Below are 16,535 nucleotides of genomic sequence, written 5' to 3' on the forward strand. Positions count from 1 at the left end.
TAATAGATTATTGGTGAGTGAGTATTACTGTTTTTCAGGGCCAGAGTTACAGCTCAGGGGTAGAGGGCTTATCTGCCTTATATGAGACTCTGGTCCTTATTCTCAGCACCAGTCAACAACCAAACAAAGAACCAGCTATGAGGATTTAGTGTTAATGGTCAAGTTGAGAGAACCTAGAATTATCTAGAAGATGGGCCAGTGGGAGTGCCTGAGAAGAACTCTCTTGATTGCATTAATTATATATCAAGACCTACAGGTGAGACTATTTCTTAGACAGGATGGAGGGAGCAAGGAAAGCATCAGAAAGTGTTCTTTGCTCTCTCTCCCTCCCTGCCTCCTCTCACTCTCTCTCTTCCCTTAGATGCAGTATGATTAGCAACGTCAACCTTCTGCTGCTTTGACTGCCGTGCCAGGGTGGACTGTAACTTGCGCCAGAATAAACCCTTTTCCCCTTAGGTTGCTTTGATTGGGGTATTTTATCATAGCAAAAAGTGAAGAAATTAAGACACTACCTTCCAACCAGATACAAAAATGACCACTTTCCCGTTTCCTCCAGTTTTTAATTTTACTGTAGAAATTCAGCCAACATTTTCTTGCCTGCTAGGTAAATACTCTACCAACTGAGCTACATCTTGAACCCCATTTCCATTCCCCCTTTGTCAGCCTTCCTAGTGCTGCAACCCTTTAATATAGTTCCTCAAGTTGTGGTGACCCCAACCATAAAATTATATCCTTGCTATTTTATTACTATAATTTTGTTGCTGTTATGAATTGTAATGTGAATGTCTGATATTCCAGATATCTGATAAGTGACCCTCAAAGGAGTCTTGACCCACAGGTAGAGACATACTGCCATAGGATGACATTATTAATCCAACATATTCTGAAAATCCTTTTTTTTTTTTTTTTTTTTTTTTTTTTTTTTTGCCACTGCTGCTGTTGGGACACGTTTAGTTATTTTAAGTGACAAAAGACTTGAGCTTTGGAATTTTGTACCAGAAGATTCCCTTTGTTTCCGACAATTTTAGATCTGAGGACTTTACAGAAAGCAAAAAGGAATAAATGATTCAGATGAACTTGATGCTGCCATGTTCATTAGTGTTTGTTATAAATTCTCAGATGCTTTTTCACTTCTTTTCCCAGGTTGTTGGACGGCCATTCTTGCCTTCCTACTGGAGCCTTGGTTTCCAGCTCAGCCGCAGGGATTACGGTGGCACCGAGGGGTTGAGAGAGGTTATAGAACGAAACCGTAAAGCTGACATCCCTTATGTAAGTAGAGGTTTTTCTTATTGTGGTTTAGATACAATTTCATTTCTTCCTTTTTCCTTGCATTCTATTCAGTTAAGAAGGAAAAACAGAATGATAGATCGATACAGGCACAAACAGCCAGAGAAATTAATATACTGAATTGTTCATATGCCCATGCAAGGGCGGTGTTTATGGAGCCAAAGGACTGGCATTTTAGTCTTATCATTTTATATCTCCATGACATGTTGGGTTAGTTAATTAACAGGTGGATATTGTGGTTTCTATCTTTAAAAAATAAAAATTTTACACTTATCCTGGGGTGGGGGGGCAGTGAGAAAATACCTTACACAAAGCATCTATCCCCGAGAATGAACACCGTCAAACTGAGCTGCAATTCTGTGAGTGAAATCAACACATAGGGATGAGGTCAGCAAGAGCTGAAGATGATAATAATGATTTACAGTAAACTAATTCCACAGTAACCTCGCAAAACTCCTTCCAGGTTAACTCGGGAGCTCCCGAGTATTGAACGGTATTTATGATGTTCAAAGTTCTCCAGCAAATCAAAAGATAACTCCAAGTGTCTAATCGCTGATAAACTCCTCACATGGTCAATGAAGCTGCCAAAAGAATTCCCTAAGGACAAATTCTTCAGGCTTTGGAACTTCAGTTGAGACATATGTCTATGTGGTTAGCATTTGCTGAAAACTGTATAGGTGAAAATGACTTTGGTCTGATCTCAGAGAATCCAAGATGGCAGACACAGAAACCAAATTTTCTTACGAGAAATATTCCCACCATGTTGTTTGGTACTGAGGGAAAATTGAAAGGATTTAACTTTACTTTCTCTGTGTATACTGTCTGAAAACATTCAGTTCCAGGAAGAAATAGACCCATAGTTTGCCTTCCTGTATCATTTTAGAAAAACGTTCTCGGTTGTGGCTGGCTCTCATTTATCACTACTTTATGGGTGAGAAAATGTGTGGTTTCACTTTTCCGGGATTGCACTACTAATCAAAAGGGTCAATTTTGTTTTGGTTTGGTTTTGTTGTTTTTGTTTTTTGAGGTGGGGTTTCTCTGTGAAACAGTCCTGACTGTCCCAAAACTCGCTTTGTAGACCAGGCTGGCCTTGAATTCACTGAGATCCTCCTGCCTCTGCCTCCCGAATGCTGGGATTAAAGGCATGCGCCACCACCGCCTGGCTAGAAGGGCCAATTTGTAGAAGTTATTCTTGCGAATCTATTTGTAGTATTTTGGGGGGTCTGGCCTCCTCTGCTTCTGCTGGTGTTACAAAAGCAAATGAATTCTTCTTTCCTGCTTGGAAGGTCCCCTCTCAGTGGATATGTGTGGCACCTAGGGCCTAGGGATCAGAGCAGATGATACCGTATTGGGCAGCAAGCCTCAAGCCACATTAAGAACATATGTGAGGCCGGGCGGTGGTGGCGCACGCCTTTAATCCCAGCACTCGGGAGGCAGAGGCAGGTGGATCACTGTGAGTTCGAGACCAGCCTGGTCTACAAGAGCTAGTTCCAGGACAGGCTCCAAAGCCACAGAGAAACCCTGTCTCGAAAAATCAAAAAAAAAAAAAAAAAAAAAAAAAAAAAAAAAAGAACATATGTGAGACTTTTGTATGATCATGGAGTACATGGAAGATTGGAAAAAGAAAGACTATCTAGAGTGAAGTACACCCAAGTCCTAGTCAGCTTTTATCTCCTCATTCAAGTGACTGGGAAATGACCTTTAACCTCTTTATATTTCAGTCTCACTGCGAATAGCACCCTGTCCTCACATGTTGATATGCAGACACACAAACTATGCACATAAGAGAACTTGGTTTATTAAATATCTATATCTCTTTTTCACCTAACATTATTATCTATTCCTCCAGCAGTTTAACAGAATAAGAGATCCCTTTCTCCTCATACCAGCTTATATTTTGACTTGATGTTTGAGAGCCAAAGTGTTTGTGGTTATAAGTTCCCTCACATGCCCATTCAAATACGCCTTTGATGAATACGTGCTACATAGCCAGCACCCAAGTCCTGAAATTACAGGGATAAACAAGATATACTTCCTCTCCTAAGTTCCTCAAGGTTCTTCATGATATCATTCTTTCAGGATGGGCACCCAGGGCTACAGTCAGAGCAGATGCATTGTTCACAGAGAGCTGATTTATTTCTAGGAGCCAGACAAGTTTGGGGAATCCCAGGACTGTGGTGCTATATGACTTCTATTTTAATGGTTAAGAACTAAAGTTGAGAACTTTCCAATCAGCAAGGTGACTGTTTCCTAGGTTCTAACTGCCCTGAGCTGTCTTTCAGGATGTGCAATACTCAGACATAGACTACATGGATGGAAAGAAAGATTTCACGATTGATGAACAGACTTACCCCAATCTTACAGATTTGGCTAAGGACCTCCATGACAATGGACAGAAATATGTAATTATTCTGGTATGTTCAAACACTTAGCTTGGTGCCTCATTTTTGCTTTCAAGTTGCAAAAGACACTTACCAGAATGACATTTATACCCTGCTTATTTATTAGAACCCTGGCATCTTCAAGAACAATACCTATGAGGCCTACAGGAATGGAAGCCAAAGCAGAGTGTGGATCATGAGCTCCAGTGGATTTGCTGTTGGGGAGGTAATTTCTCAAGAAACTCAAAATAATAGTACTTTGGATGAAGGTTGTACATTTTATATGAAGATAGGTGAAAATCAAGTTCTAATATTGATGCTCTTATGATTTTAGTAGTTTTATTCTATTTTAAACTACTAGATAAAATAATAAAGTTATTAAAATTCTAGGAGATATGAAAAGCTATCCCAGACTCATTAACATTTCAGATAATAGAAAACAAATATGCCATAGTAGAAAATCACTTTAAGTCTGACTGCCTCTCAATGTCTCTTCCCGGAGATGTCAAATTCAGCATCGGTATTGTAGCAAGTGGCTCGTGACGAATGTAGAATCCAGTTCAGACAATACATTTCTGAATTTACACAAAGTTCATAGCTAAAGCCCAGGCTGGACTCCATGGTATCAGTTTAAGGAACTGGAATAAATGACCAAAGAGCTGATTTTCAGAACAGCAATTCTTGTAAGACTATGTACTTTCAGAGGACTCACATCACTAACCTTTAATTCCAGTTATACATAAAGTTAGCTCAGATAACGGAGTTGTGTGAAATTCAAAACAGTTGGTACATAATTTCAGAAACCCATGTCATAGTGTAGTATTTGTAGTTCCTGGACTGTTTACTTTCCAAAACTCTCTTTCTGGTGTTTAAAGCCTGTCCTTCACTCTGCTCACTTAGTTTACTTCCTTGACTTTTCACTTGAGTTACTTTTCCTTTTCGTTGCTCTTAATTCTCTATGAAGTTACACAAAGTTCTTGGTTCAAAACAAACCTTTGCCTTCACTGTTAGACACAGCATTGCACACTTTCAATAGGAGTACGAGTAACATTATTTGAGCATTTACAAAGTATTGTTTATATAAGGAAATCAGCATATTACTTATAACAATTGCTCAAAACAGGTTTATGTAATCTTAAATTAACAATAGATTCAGCATGCATAGTCATTCTCTTAAAATATTTAACACTTGGATGTTCCAGAATTTTATTTTAATTTTTAAAAGTTTAATTTTTGAGAAAGTTTGTATGGCTACATTTACATTGTTCAGCACTTCCTTTTCCAAACTTTAACTTCTCCTCTGTCCTCCTCAACTCATTCTCAAATTCTTAGCCTCTTATTTTTTAATTATTATTGATATATATGTACATATATATATATACATATATATGTATATATTCCCAAAGATTATGACTATAATCTTCTGAGGTTATCCAGTGTTTTTCTTATGTACGTGTGTTTTGAGCTGACCACTGGGACTGGATAACCTATGAGGGGCATCATCACTGGGGAAGCCTGATTCTTCCTCTATCAGCAATTGTTGATTGTCTGTAGCTTCATCTAGGAATTGGCCCTCATGAAATTTCTCCCAGCCACCTTGGCATGCCGATTGATGTTGTCATTGCACAAGTCTTGCTATGGCAGCCATGTTGTTGGTACTTCATGGGTACAGCTTCCTTGTTACATTCAGAAGATATTATCTCGCATCTGCTAACTGGATGTAAAGACCAAAAATTCACATTTTTAGATAGAAAAGGGTATATCATGGGCTTTCATCTAATCAGTAGGCTTTTCTTCCTTTATTCCTTCCTTTGGATCCTTGCAAGTATTTTATTGCATGTTTGGATTTTGCTGGCAGAAAGGCAAATCTGACTCTAAATCATAAGATGGCTCAGAGGTTAAGAGCATTGCCTGCTCTTCCAAAGGTCCTGAGTTCAATTCCCAGCAACCACATGGTGGCTCACAACCATCTGTAATGGGGTCTGGTGCCCTCTTCTGGCCTGCAGGCATATACACAGACAGAATATTGTATATATAATAAATAAATAAATATTTAAAAAAATAAGTAATCTGAAGTTTCTGGTAAAATGAAATAGCAGTGAGCAATCAATGTGCAACCGAAATATCTCACATACTACCATCACTTTGCACTTTGTTCTACAGAGTTATTCGGGAGAGTCAGTCTTTCCTGACTTTTCCAATCCAGCCTCTATTCCGTGGTGGACCCAGCAGCTCAGTGAATTTTACAGCCGTCTGGAGTTTGATGGTGTGTGGATTGTAAGTTATTGTTCCAACTTCAAATATCCATTGGACGTGGACAAGACAAAATTTCTTATGGCTGTTACCCCTGGTCCATAATAAAATACTTTGATTGACATACTGGCATATATAAATTTTTGTTTCATGTCCAGTATACATCCAAGAAATTGGGGTCCTAAAATATCATGTTCTTATTCTACATTTGCCACCAACTGATTGTTCCATTTTGATAAAGTCCTTTGTTTTCTTAAGGAATTACTTTTTTTATTAACTCTATTTCTGCTTGCAAGATGGCCTCATTAAAGATGATAACTGCTAAATTTACTATATTAGTTTATAAAGATTTACTCATTAAAAACAATGAGGGCTTTGTGGTTTCTGCTGTAGACATTGAGGAGGTGTCTTTGAAAACTTCAGCCAGATTAGACATTATTTTATTTTTAATTCATCTTAAAAATATATTTGACCTCAATTATATTCTTTTATTGTTCCCCAGTAGAATATAAAATAGTGAAAATTAAGAGAAAGAATATTACCCGGTCTTTAGCTTTTAAAATATGTTGAAGCAGTAGCACCAGTCATAAAAATTTCATAATTTATAAGGCAAAGATCAACCTTTGAAATTATATATCTTAATTAGTAGATTAAATAAGTATATAAAATTAAAATACGCTCAATACTACTTAGAACTGTAATACAACTTTGATACAATATAATCCAGGTTTCTTATTTTTATAAAAATGATACAAAGGCCAAGGAGAGCTGGAGAAGCTGTTTAAAATGCTGAAAGCAGCTAAATGGAGACCTGGATATCCTGCTTCTAGTTATAAGCACTTCCCGCCCAGCTAATTTTATATCGATACATTTTCCACCTTGTGCATTTTGTCTCTGAAGGAAATGGATGAACTGTCTACACTTCCTCAAGGTCCCAATGTCAGGTGTGATGCGAACGACTTGAACAACCCTCCGTTCACTCCCAGTAAGTGTTCCTGTTTGCCTGCCCTCCTGGAAGCAGACACAGCCAAGTGACTTTAGTGCCAATCAGCCTGGCCAGGAGCAATTAGCTTCCCAGCCCAAAGAATCCCCAGACATCTGCAAGACTATATGGTACCTCCTGGCCATGATTTCCTTTTACTACAAGAGGCACCATGTGGTTAAAGTGCTAATCTGACACCCCTGCCCCATGTTCCCCCAACTCCTCCCTCAATAGCCCTTCCACAAGAGCTCTACTAGATTCTTTTATCCAGCTCACTGCATCCATACAATTTCTGGGAGAAAAATTTAAGAACTCTAAGGTACAAACTACATACCTATAATTCATATTATCTCCGTGTTTCCCCCCTCCTCCCATCATCCTTTTTAATAGCCATTGTTTAATGATTTTCTTTTCTTCTTTCTTCCTTTTTTTTTTTCTTTGTGTGCATTGTTGTTTTGCCTACTTGTATTTCTCTGTGAGGGTGTCAGATTCCCTGAAGTTGGAGTTACACTTGTGAGCCGCCATGTGGGTACTGGGAAATGAACCCAGGTCCTCTGGAAGAACAGTCAGTGCTCTTAACCACTGAGCCATTTCTCCAGCCCTAGCCATAAGTTTAAAACATCAGTGTTTCCATGTTTAATGGAGATTGGCATTAAAGTAGCTTTTCTTTTTACTTTAAACCGTATGAGAATTTTACAATATTTCATAAGACTTTATTGAATTGAAGTAAATTTATAATATTTTTCTTCCTTTCTGTGTCTCTCTTTTCTCATTAGTGATATAGGTTAAGCCTCAATTGCTCTTTCAATGTCTTGTTTATTGCTCCTATTTCAAGTCAAGAGTGGTTTCCTTATCTCCTGAAGAATGTGTGCATTTGCATGCCAATGAGGTAGTGTGTTAGTCAGCTTTTTTCCTTTTGTGACAAAATTCCCAGCAAAAACAGTTTCAACAGTTTCTGGAATGAAGGCATTATCATTCTGGCTCACAGATAGAAGGAATATCATGCATCATGGCAGCTGTTCACACCATACCCCCTGTAGGAAGGTTACTCAGCAACCTCTATTCAGTTTGAGTTCTCCGGCCATGGGGTGATACCACCTACCTTCAGATCTGCGCTCCTCAGTTAAATCTCCCAGAAAAAACAGGCAAACCCTGAAGTGTTTCTCACAGATCTTGGATTCTAAATCCAGTCAAGTCCATAACCGTACTACCTGGAACGCTCTGGATCTGGTCTGAAAAGTTGACTATTGGAGCTAGCCATTGCTGATAGACAGTGTAGAGTATACGGTATGGGGAGAAGGAAGCCCCAGGGTCTCAGTGTATCAAATCTATCAAAGTGTGTACTTTGTTTAAGTAACACTGTAGTGAGGTATGCGTAGCCTGAATCCAAGCTGAGAACCAAAGATACTGCTTCTTGCATTGTCTGGTTCTCCCACGACAAAGGCCTTTGGATCAAACTTCATAGGTGAAGGGGGAGACGGTAAAGAGGATTTGATGAGACAGAGTAGGGGTCTTACTTAAGCTGCTTTTTTTTTTTTTTGCCAGAATCTGACCTCATAGGCACATATCAAATTCAAGAGAAGCTTATCTTCACAAGCAAACCCCTGAACATCTAGAATACTACTGAGTGGGTGGGCATCTGGCAGCCTCTAAAAGCTTTGTTCTGGTTGTCCACCCTTTATAGTCCACCCTTGGTCCTGCACCCTTTATAGTCCACCCTTGGTCCTGCACCCTTTATAGTCTACCCTTTGTCCTGCACCCTTTATAGTCCACCCTTGGTCCTGAAACAAGGTTTAGTTCCTTCTCAGTTCCCCTCTGGCCACTGAAGGAGCGCTGAATTTCTTTCAGTTTGAACATTTAACCTTTTGCAAAATCTTCATGATTACCTAACAACTTCATTCTTCTCTACTGAGTCTGGGTTTTCTACCCCTTTTACTGTCATTCTAGATCAATTTATCACTTTTGTTTCTTAATCTCTTAATATTCCTCTTCTTAAGTTTTTTGCTTTTTTATCTTTCTGTGTAAAACTTCATTACATCACTATCCGCTTGCTCTGATGTACACCTCATTCCACCCCAGAGTCCTTTTCATTAACATGGGACCAGGCTTGTTCCCTCCCAACTGAGCCATTTTCATGATTTTATAGCCACATAGTACATGTTACCATGACAATGCCACAAAAGCAACTAACTACCTTTGGCCTTAGGAAAATTTTAATACTCTGCTCATAATTAACATAGTTGTGAATCTCACAAACTGCCAGAAACATAACTTTCCTTACAATTTACCATTCAGTTAAATCTCCTGCTCCAAAGAGAATATGCTCCTATTAACATCACTCTTCCTTGAACATTGTGCATGTAGTCCTCTTAAGATTAAGTGTACGTATATAGACAGCTGGTGCTTTGTGTTCAATCTCAGCTCCAATGCCCAATGCTCCAGTGTTCACTTGCGAGGGCTCCTCAGGTGCCTCCTCGCACTACCATGCTTGGTGAGCTCCGGAGAATCAGTGCCTCATTCAGCTTAGTCCTGATGTAGGAAGCAGTAAAGAGTAGCATTTAAAATGAGGAAAGGGTTTTTCATCAAGTGGGGATTGGTGAAGGTACAGCAATTAGGAGGAAAAGGATTGGGTGTCTATTTTGTTGCAGTTGCTCAGCGGAGAATTGCCGAACTGATGAATGTTTTTTTCTAGGTGTCCTGGATAGCTCACTGTTGGTAGGAACCCTCTGCATGGACACAGAATTTTACTCAGGCCTTCATTATGATGTCCACAGCATCTATGGCTACACCATGTCAAGAGCCACAGATTTGTAAGATTTTGCTTGTCTTCCTGGTTCTGGATTTGGGAAGGTGGGCGTGAAATGTGGAAGGTGACCAGTAGAGGGGGTTCTCCTGCATAAACATATTGTTTGAGTTTTGATTATAAGACTACAGAAACTGGCCTATAGCAGTACTTAATATGCACAAAGTTTGGTTTTTCTGTGTAAGTTTAATTTTGATTTGTTTATGGCTAAGGCACATTGCCATTTTAATGATAATCACAGGCAATAAAATATAAGGCACTTAGAGCTCACATTTCTTCTCTTTTCTGGGAGAGAAGGAAGATAGGGAATGAGAAGACGAAGAAGAGAGGGAATGAGAGAAGGCAGAAATGAGAAAAGACAAGAAATATAATCAAGAACCAGTGTTCTTCTTGGGGTTTGCTTCACTACCATACAAACATAGGCATTTTCTGGACAAAGATTCTTCCTCCCGTGGTCAGCCCAGTGTAATAGAAAGTCATGACAGTGTTGAGAGCCAGACGGATGGTGTCTGTCTCTCCTACCCTTCCTCTTCCTTTGTTCTCGCCCACCCCTGCTTCTCTTTTTTCTGTCTTACTCCTTCATTCCCTCCTCCTCTCCTTTTCCTATCTTTCTTAAAAAAACTAAACCAAAGAAACCAGACTCTGCTTCCTCATCTCCACAATGACAGAACTGCGATGATGTTCCCATCAGTCCCTCTCTGATCTAATATGCCTTCCCTCCTGGATACTTGTGTCTACCAGTGAGGGTTGAGTGGGAGAGTGAGTGAGGCGCATGAGTCCGAGAATGGTGAGAAGTCAAAGAGTTTTTGATTGCTTCACTGCCATTGTCTCTCTGTGATAAAGGTGATAAAGGTGCTATAAAATCATAATTGGGGCTTGGTTAGAATGTTCCAAGAATCGTGGTTAATAGTTAAAAAGTAACTGTGATTCAGTAATAACTAGGTGTCTTTATGACATGCCTTAGCTTGGGAAAGCAGGTTAAATTTCTAGAAAACAGTAAAGTTAATGGACTTGGCCTTTGGACATGAGGTACTGTTATAATTAAAAAGTAAATGTTTGAGTCACCCGTAGTTACTTCTTCAGATCTGCATTTTGCCTCCCGAAATTCAAAACTTTTCAGCACATCAGAAGTGGAGGTGTGAATCTACTGAAGGTGTAGCACAACCTTACTTGAAAGAACAGTTCGGGGACAGCAGCCAGGAGGCTAGGCTGACAGAGGGAACATCTTCTTAGAAACCATGAAATGATCATAAACAGGCCAGACTCAGACAAGGGAGAAAGAGAAATAGGTCTCCAATAAGTTTTATTTCTTTCTAAGCTGTCAAAAGGATGCACATTGTCTAGTCCATACTGCATAAATGACTTCTCTCAACTGTAACCTCTCAACTGCTTTCCTGATCCTGTTTTGGTTTCACTTCGTGTAGGCCGAACACATCTTCCTCTTATCTATGAATCATGGTGCAATAAAGATAATGAGGGTAAAGAGTCTTTTTGTCCTCCCCAAGACGTGGCTTGAACTTGAGCCAGGATTATATCCCAGGCAGGGTTATACGCCAGGCAGTAAGGCCTGCATGAAAGGATGCAAGGGAAAAAAAAACTGTTAGAGTAGATAGGACCAGGATCCAACTCCCTGTGATATGTGTATGGCATACATCATCCTCCAAAAGAGCCTGACCAAAATCATATTCAACAAGATGCAATCAGGAGTGTAAAAGTCTAAAGTTACTTATTTGGAGGCTGGAACTGATCTGTATTATCTTATACAGGATGTTAATCCTCACTCAGAAGTGGGAGAAAACTCTTAAGATGGCAGATTTGTTTGCAAGCCTAGGTTTTGATACTTTAGTTTTGTGATTTTCTATTAGGATGAAAAACCCATTGCTGCATTTGGGATACACTGGGTTCTAAATGATCACAGATCGCCTCACACACAGTTGACTGAATTCTTTTTTCAGGGCCCTGAGTACTGTCTTCTCGCCCAAGAGGAACTTCATCTTATCACGTTCTACTTTTGCTGGGTCTGGCAAATTTGCCGCTCATTGGCTGGGAAACAATGCAGCCACCTGGGATGACCTCCGATGGTCCATCCCCAGCATCCTTGAGTTTAACTTATTTGGAATCCCCATGGTAAGCCTCATTCTCCACCTTGATCCTTTGTTATTCTTTTAATTACTATTTTTAAGGTGTTTGTAAAGATTAGGAACATGTCTTATTGTCGACGTTTTGGCGAGATCAATTTCTATGTGTGCTGCAAGATGGTTCTGAAGACAGAACGATATAAATGTTAACATTGGTTTATCTTCCATACAGTCTCTGTGGGTAGGAAATAATTACTATGAGTCAACTGTATGAGTATAAGAAAAGAAAATTCTGCCAGGAAAGTACCAGTGAATAGGAAAGTTGGAGACTGGGGACTGAATGATAAGAAAATGCCTTTGATACCAGCATCCTGTCTAGAAAGTTTGCTTAGTTTATCCTATAGTGAGAATCCTCTTATTTCTCTGGTGCTTGCTTTGAGAAATAAGTGTTAAATAATATCAGAAAGAGATTCTCTTTCCTTCTCTACATAAGAATATAGCGAATGATTTTTGTCTTGCTAGTAATCACTTGTTGGCATGTGTGCTAATTCTCCAGGTAGGGGCCAACATCTGTGGCTATAGAAACAATGTCACAGAGGAACTCTGCAGAAGATGGATGCAACTTGGAGCATTTTACCCACTGTCCAGGAATCACAATGGTCCTGCGTACAGGGTGAGTTCCTCTAAGAGAAGAGTTCTTGAATGATATCCACTTGCTTTTAAAGAGGGGTTATAGAAAATTCTACATACTGGCCCTCACTCCTCATTCATGATGCTAAATCTTTATGAAGCTTTACCTTTAGAAGCTAAATCTTGAGTGACATGTCTAAAAGGCAGGGTATAGGATGAAAATGTAAGAAGGATGAATATTTATATATTGAATTACTATCAAAAACTCATTCACAAAGGTTAAAACTTTTGGCACATCTTCTGTGCTGGTAGTGGGGCATGGAAGCTTATGCCTGTTTATCCCAGTACTCAACAGACAGAGGTGAGAGGAGAGTTGCAAGTTCTAGGTCAGCTGAGCCTACATAAGAAGACCTGTATCAAAACATACAAGGATGTACATGTGGGGCCCTGAATTCAATGCCTAGTACTACCAGCACCACCAGCAAAAGCTATGCTGCTTCAATCACTTGTTATCAACATGTACAAGATAGGACATCAGGAGATCAATTTTTATATTAATGTAATTTATTGATAAAACTATTATTATATCAATATATTATGATAATCTACACAATAAATCAATATAAATATTAATATAATATGGTAAAGATTTCTTATACATAAGAGAGAACAAGGAAGATTATGGAGGGTTAAGTCAGTGACCTAAAATGTTTTTTACCTGGTTATAACATCCTGTTTTTTTTATGAGTATCTTGGGAGACCCACCCTCTATTACTTCCCATAATTTTTTCCTACCATTATCCTTTTTATCTAAAATAATATTTTTTGATGGACAAGTCTACAGAAATAGTTCAAAGTCCTTCTTAAGGTGTTTATAATGTAACAGGAACAAATAACATGATTTTCTCTTTATTTTAATAAAATAAGTTGCAATTGAAATATTTCAAACTGAATGGCTTTGGTTTTAATAAACCCTTTAAAATGGCCTTGGAGATAACTAATGGATAAAATGCTCACAACACAAATGTAAAGAACAGCATTAGGATGGTTCTGGTAAAAGCTGGGCAGGTGTGGCAGTGGCCTGTGATTCCAGCATTCCAGAGGCAGAGGCAGGGGACCTCCAAAACAAGCAGACTATATAGACTGTCCTAAATGCGGTTAGGGTTTGATATAGTACAGCAAAAGATCCTGCCTAATAAATAAATGTATCAAGGAAGACACTCAACATCAGCTTTGGCTCTCCATACTCACATTCAAATAAGGATGTGTGTATGTATGTGTGTGTGCACACATGTGTATGTGTGTATGTGTGTGTGTGTGTGTGTTGCTAGTTTTATGTCAACTTGACAGAAGATAGAGACATTTTGGAAGATGAGCCTCAATTGGCTGGCCTGTGGGAAAGGCTATGGTATATTTCTTGGTTGACGATTTACATAGGAGGACCCAGACCACTTGGGCGGTACTACCCATAGGCTGCTGGTCCAGGACTCTGTGAGAAGCAAGGCTGAGTAAGTCATGAAGAGACAGTAGGAAGTACTCTTCCCGGGTCTTTGCATCAGTTTCTGCCTCAAGTTTCTTGATCTGAGTTCCTGTTTTGATTTCCTTTTATGACTGACTGTGGCATGGATGTGTAAGCAAAATAAACCCTCTTCTCCCCAAGTTTCTTATGGTCATAGCATTTTATCATGACAATTAAAAACCATAATATAAGCAAGGGGGGTCAAGATCATAAGGAGTAAGCTCACAGAGACTTCTGAGCTAAGCTTCCGGGAGCTCATGGACTCTGAACCAACAGCTAGGGAGTCCACATAGGACAAACCCAAGCACTGTGTATATGGGTGACAGTTGTGTGGCTTAGTCTTTTGTGGTGTCCCAAGCAGTGGGATCAGGACCTGTCCCTGATACATGAGCTGGCTCTTTGGAACCTATTCCCTATGGTGGAATGCTTTGCCCAGCCTTGATGCAAGGGGGATGAGCTTGGTCCTGTCCCAACTTGAGATGCCATGCTTTGTCGACTCCCACGGGAGGCCTTGCCCCTTCTGAATGGAAATGGAGGAGGAGTGGAAGGGGTAGGGATAGAAGAGAGGTGGGAGGAAAGGAGAGAGGGAAAACTGTTGTTGGTATGTAAAATAAATAAAATTTTAAAAATCCTAATTCAGACAATATATCTGCACACAAGAGAACATGTATCCACACATACATATGCCAAAAATAAAAAGCAGCTCATTTGTGTAAGTTCACAATTATTTTGGTTAAGGCTCTCAACTTTGTGCAATGACATGTCTCCTCTGGTTGGGAGATGCGAAGTCTATTCTTCAAAGCATTTTATTCTTGGGTTCCTTTGTTAATTTGTGTTCTGGAGAAAGGGGCATGGAAGGTAGGTGCTGTTCACAAAATATGGCCTGTCATGACTCCTGAAGATAAGACCACTCAGCTCTCCCAGGTAACTAGGGTAAAGAGCTAGAAATCTCCTAAACTAGCCGTTTCCAATGGAGTTATAACAAGAACTGTGCATGCCCTTTTAAATTCAAATTTGGACACTTAGCATATATCTTGTATCACTCAGTATATGCATAGCATTATCATTTAACTAGTGTTCAGCATAAGGGATTAGTGGTTGAGTTACTTATAGCTTGCTACAAGTCTTCAAAACTCAGCCTGTAGTTTCAGCACACTTCAGTTTATGTGTTAAAGTTATAGAAGTTGATGTAAATATAATCCCATAAAACAGTGAAATATCTAATGGAAATAATACTTTACATTGATTCGGCCTCACGATTTGCACTTAAGTTAATCATCAGCCAATTAGAGAGAACTGGGTTCTTCGGGTTTGCAAAACACATCCCAGGGTCTCAAATACCACAACACCCATCACAGTTCTGCATTTTCTCAGCTGGAAGCCAGATGATGGAGGCTGAAGAATACTATTTTCTTTTGTGTTTGGCCCCAGTATTTTCATGAACTCTACATTAGGGTCATAGAAAGACTGTATTTGGGAAAGACTTGGGCCTCCTTTAAAGAAAAATAGAGGAATAGATTCACATAATTTTCTTCAACCTTCTATTTCTATCATGTGATACGGGATGAGAAATGTGATATATGCATCTTTCAGATCTTCTGAACAACAAAGAGAGTGAGCAGAGTGAGTGCTACTGCTGATGGCAAATGTCACCTCTAGTTTCTAGGAAAATTAGATTTCATTGCTGAATGGTTCTTTGTTCTTTGATAAAAAAAATCTGTTAAAAATCTGTTCTTATTATCTTTCTAAATGTTGTGTTACTATACTAAGAAAAATCCAAAGGCCATTGTCTTTTTGGATGTAGAAAATGAAGCTAACTATGAAGGTTAACATAGTTATAGAGGCAACTACACACACACACACACACACACACACACACACACACACAAACAAAACCCCAAAAAACAAAGAAACCCAAACAAACGAACAAAAAAAAACCTAAGAAATTTTAAATTCACAAAATTCCAGAGGAAAAATAAAATTGGAATATAGATCATAGTTAGGTAATGCAAATTAAGTAAATGGATTTTTAAAAATTGTAAAACTAAATTTAGATGAAATAATTATTTTTGTTATCTCCTAAATGAAATATAAACTATTTCAATAGTATATTGGTGTGTCGCTGAGGGAAGTAGATTCCTTTTGGCCCCTTTATGGGCATTGAAAGCCATGTGGTATCTTCTTGTCACTCAGGACTTCCTCTAGGGTGCACTGAGAAGAACCTGTCAAGTGAAAATTACCTCTTGCTTACATGTCACATTGGGAAAGTCATGCAGTCTTTGGTGTCTTTCCAGACATAAAGCAAGGAGGATCAAGATAAATTGAGTTCTAGAAGTATTCCACCCTCTCCAAACTGGAGAACATGGCTGTGTTCATCTGGGTAAGCGTTTTATCACTATAGAAATATTCATTAATTGCTTCTATTTCCTTCTAGGACCAGGACCCTGCTGCCTTTGGCCTTGACTCTCTGCTATTGGAATCCTCAAGATATTATCTGATCGCCCGTTATACCTTATTACCCTATCTCTACACCCTCTTCTACCGTGCTCACACACTTGGGGAGACAGTAGCAAGGCCCCTAGTCCATGAGTGAGTTTCTAGA

At 39.2% G+C, this 16,535-nt stretch overlaps 1 protein-coding gene across 1 annotated transcript in view; it reads left to right on the forward strand.

Annotated features, from left to right (window-relative positions):
* Mgam2 (maltase-glucoamylase 2 (putative)) overlaps positions 1-16,535 on the forward strand; it is a 77,901-nt gene that overhangs the window by 13,758 nt on the left and 47,608 nt on the right. The window contains exons 9-17 of the mRNA XM_038318491.1: positions 1,144-1,269; positions 3,570-3,701; positions 3,796-3,894; positions 5,832-5,945; positions 6,822-6,906; positions 9,596-9,713; positions 11,662-11,833; positions 12,341-12,457; positions 16,368-16,522. Of these exons, the coding sequence (XP_038174419.1) occupies positions 1,144-1,269; positions 3,570-3,701; positions 3,796-3,894; positions 5,832-5,945; positions 6,822-6,906; positions 9,596-9,713; positions 11,662-11,833; positions 12,341-12,457; positions 16,368-16,522 (1,118 nt within the window). The remainder of the gene's footprint in view (positions 1-1,143; positions 1,270-3,569; positions 3,702-3,795; positions 3,895-5,831; positions 5,946-6,821; positions 6,907-9,595; positions 9,714-11,661; positions 11,834-12,340; positions 12,458-16,367; positions 16,523-16,535) is intronic.

This window comes from Arvicola amphibius, chromosome 2, assembly GCF_903992535.2.
Source record: "Arvicola amphibius chromosome 2, mArvAmp1.2, whole genome shotgun sequence".
NCBI lineage: Eukaryota > Metazoa > Chordata > Mammalia > Rodentia > Cricetidae > Arvicola > Arvicola amphibius.